The sequence below is a fragment of the Podarcis pityusensis genome, assembly GCF_964106645.2.
Source record: "Podarcis pityusensis genome assembly, chromosome: Z".
NCBI classification, from domain to species: domain Eukaryota; kingdom Metazoa; phylum Chordata; class Lepidosauria; order Squamata; family Lacertidae; genus Podarcis; species Podarcis pityusensis.
The window spans coordinates 9,906,651-9,921,800 of NC_138044.1; the positions used below are offsets into that span (position 1 = coordinate 9,906,651).

At 43.9% G+C, this 15,150-nt stretch overlaps 1 protein-coding gene across 5 annotated transcripts in view; it reads right to left on the minus strand.

Annotated features, from left to right (window-relative positions):
- Positions 1-3,375: 3,375 nt before the first annotated feature.
- KCNT1 (potassium sodium-activated channel subfamily T member 1) overlaps positions 3,376-15,150 on the minus strand; it is a 206,683-nt gene continuing 194,908 nt past the window's right edge. For 4 of the 5 annotated variants that reach the window (XM_080990814.1, XM_080990818.1, XM_080990816.1 and 1 more), the window contains 4 exons: positions 14,734-15,040; positions 8,794-8,856; positions 4,392-4,476; positions 3,376-3,822 (listed from right to left, as the gene is read on the minus strand). In XM_080990814.1, the coding sequence (XP_080846940.1) occupies positions 3,702-3,822; positions 4,392-4,476; positions 8,794-8,856; positions 14,734-15,040 (576 nt within the window). In that variant the 3' untranslated portion in view covers positions 3,376-3,701. The remainder of the gene's footprint in view (positions 3,823-4,391; positions 4,477-8,793; positions 8,857-14,733; positions 15,041-15,150) is intronic. The other variant, XM_080990817.1, reaches the window with a different exon arrangement.

Sequence of the window (15,150 nt, forward strand, 5' to 3'; positions counted from 1 at the left end):
CATCTCTACAGTCTGAAAAAGTTCTTCAAGATCAAAGTTTTCTGTTTGTGGTATAGGGGTATAAATTGATAAACGCTCCTTATATAAATCATCACCCTCCCATATATTTGGAAACAGTACAGACAAGTTGCAACTTAGGCACATTTAATTTGTGAACATTCAGCTTTATGCACTTGGCAATTAAAAAAATAAGATAAATTAAGACGGGGGTGGAAAGGGGGCAGGTGTATAGGGGGGAAACGTTGGCAATCCTACCTGCCATTGAACCCAATGTATTTCGACTATATGCAATTTTGGCTTTAGGCACAATCCCTGGAACATAACCCCAGCGTAAGTGGAGAGTCACCTGTATATAATTTCATAAACAGAACAAATTTGCTCATATCATTAAAATGATACCCAAGTAAGCCAAGAATACATTTCCTTGACAGAGCATTTTGTAGATAAATATTCTTCCTTTTTATGAATGTCCGCTGGCAGGACAGTTACAAAAATAAAATATTTATTTTACATGTGTCTTCTGATTGAAAGTAATAGAAAAATTAAACATTTGAATTCAGTAGTCCATCAGCCATTGCTAAATACATTTTTTTCTTTGTATCTCTCAGTAGATGTAAATTTACACTTTAGAAGTAATCTATGGAATTTTTTTAAGGTGAGATGTGTTAAGCAAGTAATGTTTCATATAAAGATTGATAGGAAAAAAATGAAACCACCATAATGCCATCACTCTAATTTTAGATGCTGCTTCATCAAATTTGGGCAAGGAAGAGGGGCAATGAATTTCTCTTCTGTTAAGTCATGTTGGTCCTTTAGAATGAGAAACAAACAAAATCAGGGATGGATAACAGGGAGGGATGGGCAAACTGGTTTCTCTCAGTTTCCCATTTTTCAGTCTTCAGTTCTCAACATTTTTGCATCAATTTGTGCATTATTATTTTAAGTCCTCGTGAAAATTCATCAACTTTATGCTGTGAATTTCTCCAAATAGATTGCACTTAATTCCCTCTAACATAATGGATTTTCCTGTTTTTTTATTAACACAGGTATTTTTAATGCACATTTTATCCTATCAGCAAGGCATTATGTATGTCTTGCTTGGCTGTAGGAAGTCCATTGCAAAATCCAGAGGTGTGCAAATGTTGAAGGATTGCTCCAGTTTGATTCATATATTGTTTCAGGAGTACTAATTAGGTAGGCTCCCCTTTAAATGTGTACTGAACTAAATTTCTCCCCCTCCCCCACAACCCCAGTAGCTGCTGGATCTGGTCCCCCAAAGGAACTTTCTCTGGCCCTGCATGGGTCCTATCAGATTTTAGTCATGGTGTGACAGAGTACTGTCTCTCTAGTTTCACTCATGAGGAAAAGAAAATGCTACCAAGTTAGAACCAAATGGAATATTCCACTGTTGCAACATTACATCTCTCCTTTGGTTTTTTGCAGACTCTGATGATGTTGAGGCACGTACACTGAAAAATAGGGGATGAAAAATCTGTAGTGCCCCAGATGTTGTTGCATGCCATCAGCCTCAGCCACCATGGCCAGTATTCAGATAAAGTCCATTCGGTTCCTAAATTGGCATATTGGCAATAACCACAATATGAGTTTTCTAATAAGGAGGGCTTTAGGGATGCAAGTGGCGCTGTGGTCTAAACCACAGAGCCTAGGACTTGCTGATCAGAAGGTTGCCGGTTCAAATCCCCGCGACGGGGTGAGCTCCAGTTGCTCAGTCCCAGCTCCTGCCAACCTAGCAGTTCAAAAGCACGTCAAAGTGCAAGTAGATAAATAGGTACCGCTCCAGCGGGAAGTGTTAATTCTTAAAGGTACATCATTAATTTCGTTAAACATGAAAATATGGTCTCTCTCATTAACATTTACAGAATTTGTAGCCACCTGTGTTAGAATATATACTGCCTCTCTGTATAAAAAGGAACTTTGGCCAGTGATTGGATTAACTGAATTTATTTTGTTCCATGCTTCCGTCATACAAAAATATGGTATATAAACTTGTTGTTTAATTTGTATGTTGTGTTACTTAGTTTGTATAAGGATTATGTTATATCATGTTTGTTTAATTTAGAGTATGCATGGCTGACGAAGCCCGATTGGGCAAAACAAGGTATTATCCCGGAATCCTTGTCACCATATTGTGGTTATTGCCAATATACCAGTTTAGGAACTGAATGGACTTTATCTCCTGACCATCCATTGGACTTTGATTTCTCTTGATATGTTCTGTTTGCATGATGTGTTGGTCTATGGAATTACACCTTGTGAGATATTATATGTTGAATTGTGTTTGAAATAGAAGTTACGTAGTCAAAAACAGCCTGTTACATTGTATGTGTTGTTGCCAGGATTGTATTTACGTAACCTAAGGTATAGTAGTGTTTTGCATGAAGCCAAACCAGAGCAAAGTCACTGTTTCCTGACCCCTCACTGGCGACTTGTGGGTAATTATTTTCTTTAAAACAACCACCACCACTCAGGCCATGAAGAGGTAGAGGCAGTGGAAATCAGATGAACAGCAGAAATTCATTCTTAGAATCTTACACACACACACACACACACACACACACCACACCAAGCACACTTTTGAGTCTAGCAAGTTTACTAGCAAACTTCCATGTCCTCTCAGACAAATGCCTCTAAATTACATCACGAATGGTCACCAGTTCATCAGTTGCAAGCAGATAAAGAAAATGTGGACCTAGAGACACTGTCAGACTCCAACTCCCAACATCATGGGCTGCTACCCATGCTGCCTGGAGCTGATGGAAGCCAAAAAGCATCTGAAGGCCCACAGGCTCCCCATCCCTGGTTTATAGGATGGAAATAGACACATGTTTTGTAATGGAGAGGTGTGTTCCTAACTCAAGGAAGATAACTCAATAAGAGACTTAGTCAAGGCCCCCTGCAGCTTGACAGTGCTTATCCAACAGTGAAGTTGTTGTCCCTTCTGTAAACAATTCTACCCAAATGGACATCTTGAGTCTCCAGCAAATGGTTACAAGCCAATACTCATGACAGTTATGACCACTCTAATCTGATTCCTTGTGTTTACCAGATTTCCTCTTATAGGACATGGCAACACATGTCTAGAGGATAAAGATACCTAGCAAATCATAAGTAACCACCACCGGAATGCTTCGTTGTTTTCAGTTTTGAAGCTCTTCTGCTTTGTACAGAATGTGGCCTTTCTTCCGGACTGGATGGGTGGCTGAAACACCTAGTGCAACAATCACCTGTGGAAACCCTCCAGTCTATGACAATGAAGATTGATTTGATACATTTTAAAAAACCCATCCCACCTTCCCTCTCCCAAAAAAGCATTTTAAAAAGAAATGATTAAAACTGAGACTTGTACGAATCATCCATGTCTTCGATTGGACCATGTTTCCTTTAATTCTGAAACTCTCAGGACCTTCCATTGGAAACTTTTCTGGGGGAGACACAAAGCCAGGTTGGGGAGCGGGGGGAGGGAATGTGACTTTTTCTCAGTGCCCTGTGGGTCACTCGGTAAGCTGCTCAGGATCCCCAACCAAGCGGTTGTCTTTGTCTTTTTGATGAGAAGCTCATCATCAATCCCTGCAGAAAACTGTCCATCCCCTTCAGCAAAGTTCATCCATTAAGTTCTGTTATAGTTCCATGCATGGACAAGAGGGGGAGGCAATAGTGTCCGTGCAAAAGGAGGGAGGTTCTCACAGCTGCGTCTCATCTCTCGTTTCGGGGCTACAGGGGTCCAGCTTGTTACTGCAGCTGCTCTTTCGACTGTGGGTCTCATTTTCGACATGAGCTAAGGGATCGGGTCGTATTAAATACCTAGGCAGAAATGATTATGCATTGCTGTTATGTTATTCTATTTCTTGTGCCCCCACCCTTCCTATCATGAGAACCTAGGGCGGGTAACAATAACAACACACCATGAAAGCAAAAGCAAAACCACAACTACATTGGGTTGTATTTAACACAGTGCTATGTAGCGTTTTGCATGAGCATAACAACTCTCCTCTCCCCTTTGCACCCCCTAAATTTGGGGATAGGGTGTATGTGAGGAAAGGAGGGGAGGAGAGTCCTGTTGTGCAAGTGGAGTTATTTTTCTAGCTGAATACCACCCAAAATATTGTAAATGAATCAGTAAGATGGATAGCAATAAATTATCCAGCTAAAGGCCTGGAAGAACAAATAAGCCTTACCATGTTGCCAGAATAATCTCAAAAGGGTTGGAGTTTCAGAACTGGGGTGCCACCACTGAGAAGGCCCTGCTTCTTCCAGTGGCCCTACCCAGCCGTTTTACCCACAAAGAACTCCTGGAGCCAGATATGAAAGCTGTTCTATCTATTCAACTTACACCATCAATGGCTTCAGTCAACCACATCAAAGGTACTTACACAATGTCGTTGAGTTCCAGGCGTGTGTCTGGAGGAGGGTTGATGAGAACATACGACAATGTGTTCTGATGGTCATTCATTTCGTCTGCAAGAAATACGAGGAGGACTGGTAAAACATCAAATCCTTTAGTAAAGAATGGCAAACCTTTGAGCCCTTTGGAGTGTTTGAATCACAACTGAAAGGGAGGGAAAATTCTGACCTACCCACCCGCCATAGTATTTTGAGGCATGTTGGTTTCCAGCATGCAATAATGGCCATTATTATCATCCCAGGAACAGTTCTGGGGCTGACTTTAGCTCAGGCGTGGTGAACCTCAGGACCAGGGCACAAATGTAGTGCTCCAAACCACTTGACCTGACCCTCATAATTCTTCCCAGACCACACACCCCTCTCCTCATGCAGCACCTCTCACTGGCCCTGCCTTGCATCCCCCTGGGGTGTTTTTTCCTGGCTGGGATGTGTCCTTTGATAATTCCTCTTGCTTGCTTAGAAAGAGGACAGTGAGTGTAGAAATTATCCGGCTGTACGGAAGGCAAAATTTGCATTCACTGCTTCACTCACTTTTGTGCCTGTCCCTTCTCACCACTGACACGCAGCCTCTAGAAAGTTTCCCAGGAAACAATGCAGCTCTTGGGCTGAAAAATGCACCCCCACCTCCTAAACTAGGCTAGAGGTGTAATGGCAGATCTCTAGCAACTTCCCTTCTCCCCTGGCCACAGGCCTTGCCTTGCACCCCACCCACTTGAGTGTCCTTTGCCTGGCTAGATTGTGTCCTTGCCTGGCGGGAGGATTGAGATGGATGGGTGTGTAGAAAGTGAACTTTATATCATTTCCTCCACCCACTTTTGCCCCTGATCCCACCCACCAGGGCATGTGGTCCTCAGAAGGCTGCTCGCAAAAGAATGCAGCCTCTGGTCTTCAAAACAAAACAAAACAAACATTCTCCACCTCTGCTCTGGTTTAAAACACCAAGCACAACCCCACTCAGACTGATGAAACATGGCTTTATACAGCAGCATCCTTTCCCCTTGGAAGTGGGTATGCTTGCCTTTGTGCAAACCATCTGAGAAACCTGGCGTTCCACAAAGGACCTGGTTGTTCCACAACGACAGAAGCATGCATGAAAAACAGGGTGATGGAAAGGAGGCCCACACGTCGGAGGGGCAGGCCATGGGAGCATGCTCAGAAATGGTTAAAAGTTGGTTGCTTGTCAGATGGATGAATCTGGGTCATATGAATTCCTTTCAGGCAGAGCCTGTCTGTGAAATGTTATTTTTTTAAAAAAATGTGTGCTGATTCATTTGGGTGATGGAGACGTTTCCCCACCAACTTCAGCCAGTCCTCCAGCTGCTGGACTTCTTGGTTACATCCACCCCAGGGGATAGCCCTGTTTGTCAGCTTCCACCTCAACCTTGCCCATGTACAGCCTGGCAGGGAAGAGAATGGGGACAAACTAGAATGGGTTGGCGCCACCTGCTGTTGGCCTCCTTGCCTTCGGTTGCACCAGGCCTAATGGACGGCAGCCCCCAAATGACTCTGAGCATCTCTGTGTGTCCCCTATCCCCATCTGTTCTCTGCAGAAATTCATTGTATGAATGCCTGGAACACCTTTTGACACACACAACTGTGACACTTTCAGAAGGCATCCCTCCAAGAAAGGCTCCTCCATTCACTGCGCTGGCAGGACCCGTTCTATTAGAGCCAAGTGGCAAAGGAAGGTGCATAAGGTGGGCGGTGGCGGCGGGATCTTTGGAATTCGAGGCTATGCTCAAGGCCAGATAGTAAATCTCTGTGGGTCTGATGGAGCTGCTGACTTGCACTGGCTACCCCAGGTCCAGACATTCCCTGGGAATTTGAGTGTTGTCCATTTATAAATATGGACAGAAGAATCTCTAAATTCAGGGAAATTACTCAAGTCAAGCAAAAAAGAAAGAGAAGAAAAAGAGAAAAACCTTGATTTTAGCCATTCATCTGGATATTTAATTTGTTCCCCTGGTGACCTTGCGAAAGCACAAGTTTGTTGTGTCTCATATGCTGTGGAAGTCTTTAATTGGAGAAGGGCTACACATGTACCCATGCGGTTGTCTAATACCCTCCTCTCTCTCTTAGCCCCAGTCGCATATACGCAAAATGTTGGATATTACTGCCTTACATTATAGAGCTTTGTAAGCAAAACTGCAATGACTTACATTTTTTAAAGAACACACAAAAGTGCATACATTGTTTTATTTTCACTTTTAACCAATCAATATTCATTGATGTTTTAAGAATGTTTTTGTGCTTATATTATTCTCATATGTTGTATTCCACCTTTAATTTTAAAAAAGTACAGATTATAAACAAACAAATATTTTTTATTTTTGGTGAGGTAAGGGATTGACACTCTGAAAACTGAATTCACTGTTGGCATACAGTATTTGCTTAGCTTCCTCTGCTCTGACTCCTGAAACCCACCCAGGCACTTTCAAGCCTCAAGAATTTGAGGACTAGAAACTTGATTTGGAGCAGAGATTCTCGAGGATGCCAAATTATATGCAACTTGTGGGACTGTATCAAACATACATGCATAGTCCTATTAATATCCATGAAGACTCCTTTGAGGCCAGGGATGTGGGTGCTCCAACCCTCCAGAAGTTGTTGGACTCCAGTTCCCATCATCCCGGCTGGGAGTGATGGGAGCTGGAGTCCAAGTGCAACCAAGCTCGGAATATTATCTCAGCTGCATCTATAACTATTCACATTGTCCTTGAAACGGTGGGTTTGACAGGACCTTGGTTTCTTCATTTTGGTACTGCCAGAGTGTGACCCTGAAAATGAGGAGCATTATGACAAAAGCCAGTTCAACAAGCACAGGATGATGAGATGAGAGCCAATGGGATTCTGAGAAACAATAACATGCATATGTGAACCAGCCTATACAGTGAGGAAGTCCATCCTAATGCCCAGCTCAGATTTCTCTCTCTGCAATTTGATCTATCATTCTTCGCCTAGAACCCAGCAGAAGGTGCAATAGAAAGGACCACAGCATTGGGCAAGTGTTGGGTACTACAACTCCCATCAGCCTCTGCGAGCATGGCCAATGGCCAGGGATGATGAGAACTACAGTTCAGTAACATCTGGAGGGCCAAAGTTTAGGGCTATGTCCTAATGCCATTATGTTCACTGTGTGATCTCTGAGTGGGTAGGATCACCCTTGTGGCATTTTTCATTCATAAGTTCAGTTTTCTACAGTTCCGCATCAATCAGTGATTTCTTTGTAAAGTCCTCATGGAAATCCACCAACATTCCTAGTTTTTGTGCACAAGTTTCCCAAAGTTACTCATTTTTTGCAAAGCAAATTTCCTTACTTTAATGTGTTTCTGTGTGAACGTCACTCATATATGCATATCCATGCACACTTTATCCCAGTATATGCATTTTTTTTTACACATTACATGGCTGGAGAACTGTGTAACAAAATTAAGAGATGTGTTGAGTTCCAAAGGATGGCTGTAATTCAGTTCACATATTGATTCAGAAATTAGGTACAGCCACCTTTAAAGGCAATATGAATCAAGATTCTTTCCAGTCCTTAGCTGAGACTTGGAAGACTATGAAAAAGAACTCTTGCATCCTCAGTCTATTTTGACATCTATGAACACCTCCATATGACCTATTTATTGATCACAGGAACATAGGAAGCTGCCTTACACCAAGTCAGACCATTGGTCCATCCAGGTCAGTACTGCTTAACCTGGCAAGCAGCTGCTCTCTAGGATTTAAGGCAGAAATCTCTCTTTTAGCCCAACCGGGAGATTCTGCCAGATTGAACCTGGGACCTCCTGCATGCAAGGAATGTCTTCTACCCCTGAGCAATGGCTCTTCCCAATAATCCAATTCTGATTTGTTCGTGGGGAGGTTAGATGGCATTGCATCAAACAAAGGTTATTCCACATTTTCCAGCCCATTTCTCCAGTAAGTTTGATCTTGGAAGCAGTTGGGAGTGGGCTTGATGCTACAAATCAACTTTGCCGCAAGCTGAGTTTTCTGGTACGTGATAGTCACTATCCGAAATAGTGACAGTTTGGAAGCTTCTGATGAATTATTAGGATTTAAAAGGTCACCCCCCCATACAACTGACATCATTTGGAATGTGGTAATGTGGAATGGGGGGTGGATTTTTGAAGAGGAACAACGCATCGGCCATTTACCACATCCTCCTAAAAGGCCACTGAATTTTTGGTGGGTATTTTGGGAAATTTCCCTGAACCTCCCAATTGTTGTGATGATGCAAAATGGTCACCTCTGTGCCACCTCCACCCCCCACATGAGATGCATTTAACTTGAGCCTCTGTATGGCATGTTCTCAGTCATGCAGTTTAACCACGAGTCAAGCCTGACTCTCAGGGAAAAGAGATTTACCTTGCAAATATCCAAGGTTTACACGATTCATCACATCACAGGCTGTTAAATTTGCTACATCCTCTACAGAACACACAGAGAAGGAAAAACGACGATAACAAAAAAGAAAAGGCACAGACATAAACAGAGAGAAAGAGAAGAAAGAGAAAGATCAGCAAGCAGCGATTTAGAAAGTACTTAAGAGACCAGCATTGGTGATTATATGGGCAGGAATGTAGTAAAAATATATACACACACAAAATAAATAAACAAAATAAAATAAGAAGGAAGCCAGACTTAGGTGTTCTGTTCATGGCATTGTGCAGACTTCAGACACCAGCGGGTGATATGGAGTGAGGATGCATTCAGAGAACCATTGAAATGATCAGTGATGTTGGTCTTAGATCCCCATCCCTCACTCACTAGGCAGTTCTTTAGGAGAGTATGTCAGAGTCTCTATAGCAGAAACGGGCAATTTGCAGCCCTTGAACTGATTTAATACAGCCCTCAGGTAATTTCAAAAACCCTCTGCCAGTGATTGCTTCAGACATCTGGCAGGAGGAATGTGCCTCTTCCCCAGCGCAGCACACAGTGGGAAGGAGGTGAAAGATAGAGGGAGGGAAGGAAGGAGAAAAGAAAAGAGTGAGAAGGAAGTGGTAGCAAGAGAGAGGAGGAGGAGGAGTGTTGGTGTCAGAAAGAGATAAAATAGTGTGTAAAAAGAGAATGAGAAAGCGTGCGCGCGCACACACACACACGTACACACACACACAGAGAGAGAGAGAGAGAGAGAGAGACTGAGAAACAGAAGTGGTGTCTGAATGAGAAGGAAGTGGTGGAAAGAGGGGCTTGGGAAAAGAGAAGGGGAGTTAGAAAGAAAATGGGGTGTCAAAGAGAGAGAGAGAGAGAGAGAGAGAGAGAGAGAGAGAGAGAGAAGGGGGCAGGCAGAGAGAGGGGCAGGGAGAAAACTGGTGTAGGAAAGACACTGAGAAGGGAGTGTCTGAGAGAGGAGAGAAGGGGAATTCAGAAAGAGATGGAGAGAGGGGTGGCAGAAGGAGACAGAGAAGGGAGTGTGGTACAAACTCAAATTTGAGCTGGGCCAAGCTCAAATTGGGTTTTGGCCCAGTTCAGATTTGGGGAAATTCATTCAAAGTGGAAGAGGGAGGGGGAGAGGAGGGGAGGGGTAAAAGGGGCAGGGTGATCTGTCTATTTTGGGTTTTGGCTGTACCTGTCGACACTTTTGGTCCATGCACCATTGCCACTCAGTGCCCCCCATAACCCTGCAGTAATGCTGCTGTTGATAGAAATCTGCCCACTCCAGTCATGCCAGTTCTCAGAACCCACCCCCAAGACACCCTAGATAGAGGAAAAGATTTTGACTCTTGCTATTTTTTCACTCAGCTCCTGTATTCTTGGTTCAAATCTACTACTGCATTTGCTGAGAGCCATCCTCCTCTGCGTCTGCCGATGTGCTTCCTAGTTCACAGTCAATATTACACACATTCCCTTTAGGCTAATCTTCTAGAACAAGCCCTTCTCAAATGGCAGAGATGAACAGACCTTGCCAATACCTAAATTTGCATTCCCCCCCCCCATTCCACCAAAATATTTGAATGTCTCCTCATAGGAAAGCCCTGGTTTGAGCCTTACTCTCCCCCTACGTCTACTCAAGTAAGTGAGGACGTGTGTGTATGGGAGCCCTAAAAAGAAATAGCAGCCCACAACCCTCTAAAAAAATATGTTGGTTATAGCTCCATATCACTTTAACCAGCGCAGTGTCCCCACAATGAATCCTGGGAATTGTAAGTTTGTGAAGTTTGAGAATTTTGGGCAAGTTAGGGAAGGGGAACCCGTGGTCCTTCCAATGCTGTTGAACTCCAGCTCCCTCCAGTGTCAACAATAGTCAGGGATGATGGGAGTTGGAGTCCAGTGACATCTGGGGGGCTACAGATTCGCCCCTGAAAAGTGCTTCTTAAGAATCTAGTTTCTTTCCAAAAATAAAAGTCATTGTGGATTGATTCTGCATTACCCCACAGTGTGTCCATTTGAAAACAGATGTAAGGTGGTCCCTGCAATTGGGGTGATGGCATATCCACAGCATTGTGGGTGGGTGTATACAAACATTGTGACCACCACTTTCTTCTTCATTCACCTAATAATCATGGATAATCTAATGAAGGGGGAGGTTTTCCAAATTTATATCAAGGAGCCTATGTGGATGGCACCATCTAGTATCAAACTAGATTGAATGCAGAATGTTGACGATGAGCACGAATGATTCCATATTGAGAAAAGCTACATTTTTGTGCAAAAAATGGGTGTATATTCAGTCTCCGTCTTTTCCTCTTATGGCTCTGATCCTTTAACAGTTGCTGAATTGGGGTGGGGGTGGGGATTTGGTGGCCGTCTGTGGACACAGCCAAACAACGCAGTCTCTGGGCAATGTGAACTTGTTATTCACTACTAAGAAAGGAAAATCACATGCATTCACTCATTTAAATATTTTAGGATGAACTTGCATGTCTCTTTCAAAGCCCCATTGGATCAGTTCACATATTACCCTCTTTAATGGGGGGAGGGGCAACATACAGAGAAGCCTCCCTAAACCTGTAGTAGCCTCTGGTTCTGACAGCTACTACAAGCAGCAGCAGCTGTAAATCCACCTCCCAGCTTTTGCCTTGTCCCCTGCTCCTAGTAAGAAAGGTGAACGTTCCTGTCCGCTCCACCTTGTAGCAACACCTCAATTTTTGATGCCAGAAAAACTATCAAGGAAATTGCTGCATCAGCATTTTCATTGCTTATTATCTTATTTCTGATGGTGGCTACTCTTGCCTGCAATCTGAAGGGGGAAGAGGAGGTAAGTAAATTCCTTTTTCCATTTCTCAAAAAAGGAAAAAGGAAAAAAGAGGAACATCTGTGTAGGTGAGTAGACAGAGGACCTCTTCTGTGCAAGATTTTTTTTTGTGTGTGTGTGTGTGTGTGTGTGCAATATTTATAATATATTTTTATCACACCGGGGAAAGAGCCCCATAGGCAGAACCTCTCCAGCTGTAGCCATTTGTAGGGATTATTATTACTATTATGATTTATTGAATTTATACACCGCCCTATACCCTGAGGTCTCAGGGCAGTTCACAGATCAAAATATAAAACCACAAAATATATAATCAAAACAACCCAATACCCACCCCCCAAAAATACACCACATTTTAAAAGGGCACAGGGGCTGTCAAGCCAGCAGTCATCACTACAGGCTCAGGGAGGCTCACTAAATGATGCTTGGAAAGTAAGAGAATAGCCATCTACTGCTTCTTTCCATTTCATTGTTAGCCTGTTGCATTCTAGGCTTTTTGGGGGAGTGGGGGTGGGGGTGTCAGTGGCAAGAAAATGCAACTCCAAAGCCTGGCTGCCTAGCATGGACAGACAAAATGCTACTGAGTCTTTTAAGTCCTCCTATTCCTTTAATCAGACACCCCTCCCTCTTATTAGTTTCTTTGAATAATAATAATTAATAGTGCTCTTTAAATTAATGAAAAGGGGGGAACAATTAGGGGAAATAAGCCATCAAAGCTTTGTCCCACCCATTACAGAAACTGAAATTGAGACAATTAAAAAAGGCAATTCCAAGAGCAATTTACAAGTTCTTTGTCATGAATCCTGTGCCTACACTCATCAGGAAACAATACAGCAATGTAGACATACAAGGAGGAAACTTTTAATTAACATTGCTGGAGACCTTTATCAACTGGGACGATGGTGAGGCAACCATTCCAGGAGGACCTTTGCTACAGATAAGGCTATTACTGGATAAGGGACGCAGGTGACACTGTGGTCTAAACCACTGAGTCTCTTGGGCTTGCCAATCAGAAGATCGGCAGTTCGAATCCATGTGATATAGTGAGCTCCCATTGCTCTGTCCCAGCTTCTGCCAACTTAGCACTGCGAAAGCATGCCAGCGCAAGTAGATAAACAGGTAGTGCGGTGGTGGGAAGGTGAACAGCATTTCTGTGCGCTCTGGTCCTCCATGCACCAGTAGCGGTTTAGTCATGCTGGCCACATGACCCAGAAAAATGTCTTTCGACAAATGCTGGCTTCCTCGGCCTGAAGCGAGATGAGCGCCACACCCAATAGTCGCCTTTGCCTGGCCTTAACCGTCCAGGGGCCCTTTACCTTTTATTACTGAATAATGCAGGGCTTTGAGAAGTAGTGGTGCTGAAACTTGGCTTTAATTCCCCTACCAGTTTACTTATAGGAAAAGGAGTGCAGCAGTCACAACACTAAAGAGCTCTAATGTTGACTTAATTTGGCTTAAGGATGTGCAAAAAGACCTCTGTAGGTTTCTGGACCTCATTGAATCAAGTCTTCACAAGATGAAGATTCAATTCTTTTGAAACACTCTTCATTCCTTTGAATACATTGGGCCTGCAGGTAGGGACCAACACTGACACTTTGATTTGCCTGAGTTGCTTGAGATGCTTACCCGCAAAGCATCACACACCAGCCCTCAAAACTACTAATTCTGGTTTGGAAGGTCTGGCTCTGTTTTTGGCAAAATGAATGAATAAATAAATCCTGCTTGCAAGCAGGTGCAGGGAGTCATTTCCTAGGCATAAGAAGGTTTAGTAAGGTATAGAGCATAAGAAGAACAAATGGCCAACAGCACAGGATGGCAAAAAATAAATCTAGAAAGAAAGGAAAAGGAAAGAAGCAAGAAAGTTGTGTGCGTTTTAATTGTAAGAGTCTTATTCTTTTCAATATATAGTCAATTAAAAAAACATTCAATTTTGTATGGATTTCCCACAGAAATAGCTCTTGGGCTTGGATGGAGTTGCCATTGGCAGGTGTGTTTTTTTCTGGGAGAGGAAGGGCCTAAGGCAATGGAAAGGTTGGTATTGTGCAAACAGACCAGAAAGAGTGAAGAAGAAGAAGAAGAAGAAGAAGAAGAAGAAGAAGAAGAAGAAGAAGAGTTTGGATTTGATATCCCACTTTATCACTACCCTAAGGAGTCTCAAAGCGGCTAACATTCTCCTTTGCCTTCTTCCCCCGCAACAAACACTCTGTGAGGTGAGTGGGGCTGAGAGACTTCAGAGAAGTGTGACTGGCCCAAGGTCACCCAGCAGCTGCATGTGGAGGAGCGGGGAAGCGAACCTGGTTCACCAGATTACGAGACTACGGCTCTTAACCACTACACCACACTGGCTCTCACAGTGTGAGAGTGGTGGATTGGGTCCGCTGGTCTGTTTGCTTCTTGCCATCTTGCCTCCTCCCTCCTGGTAATCATCATTGACCTATCTGCCAAAGAACTAGGGTAGCAGCTCTGTCCCACTCAGAAAGTCGCTTCTGATTTCCAGTCCTAACTCTGAGACAGCCTCATTAACCCCTCCATTCTTATGTCATGTTGATCTCATCGCTCTCTTTAAAGCTTGGTTTCCTGAAGGCAAGGAACCCTGTGACAGTCCCCCCTCCCCCCGCCTGATGAAAAAGGTGGCTGATGGCAGAATAAAACGACCATGGTATTTGCATGGCAACAGCAGTGGTTGCATGATGGTCTGGTTTTGACTCACCGCCAAGTCCATCTCCTTTTATGTATTATTTCATAGAATCATAGAGTTAGACCTAAGGGATCCTCCAGTCCAACCCTCTACTATGCAGGGATCACAGCTACATAACAACATAGGAACAGCCCTGTTGGATCAGGCCAGTGGCCCACCTAATCTTGCACCCTGTTTTTGCAGTTATCAACCCAATGCTTGTTGGAAACCTGCAAGCAGCACCTGATCAGTAGAGCACTCTCCCGCACTGTGGCTCCAGAAACTATTTATGAGTGGATTTGCTATACAGTTTCCCTGCCTTCCACCACAGAACTCAAGGCAGCGTCTGTGGGGCACATTGGGCTGAATGTTACATCGTTACATGAAGAGGTGCTGATTGGAGATGCCACGAATGAAGGGGGCCACTACTTACCGTACCCTGTTGTGGGCAAGCCCAGATGTTTCATCCGGTTCTTCACCAGCTCTGAAAGCTCCTGCCGCTCTGATCGCCGGTAGAGGCTCAGCCTCTGCTGGTTGATCCACTCAGCTGTTTTGGGTGTGTGTTTGCTTGCTCCTTTTCGACTCAACCGGCGGGCCCACTGCATGCTCTTGCGCCGTAGCAAAGGGTGCTCCGATTGGTCAGTGGGGCACGAGTTCCGGTGATGAGGGGTTTTGGTGTTCCAGTGGTCCTTCACCTCTTTTGTATCCTCACAGTCTTCCACGTTGATTGAGATCTGTGACTGGGAACACCAGTAGGCCATGAGGGAAAGCAAAATATGGCTTTTGGTCCCCTGATGGGCCACTGATGTCATTCCATGGAATCATAAGGAAAAAAAGCTTTCATTTCCCC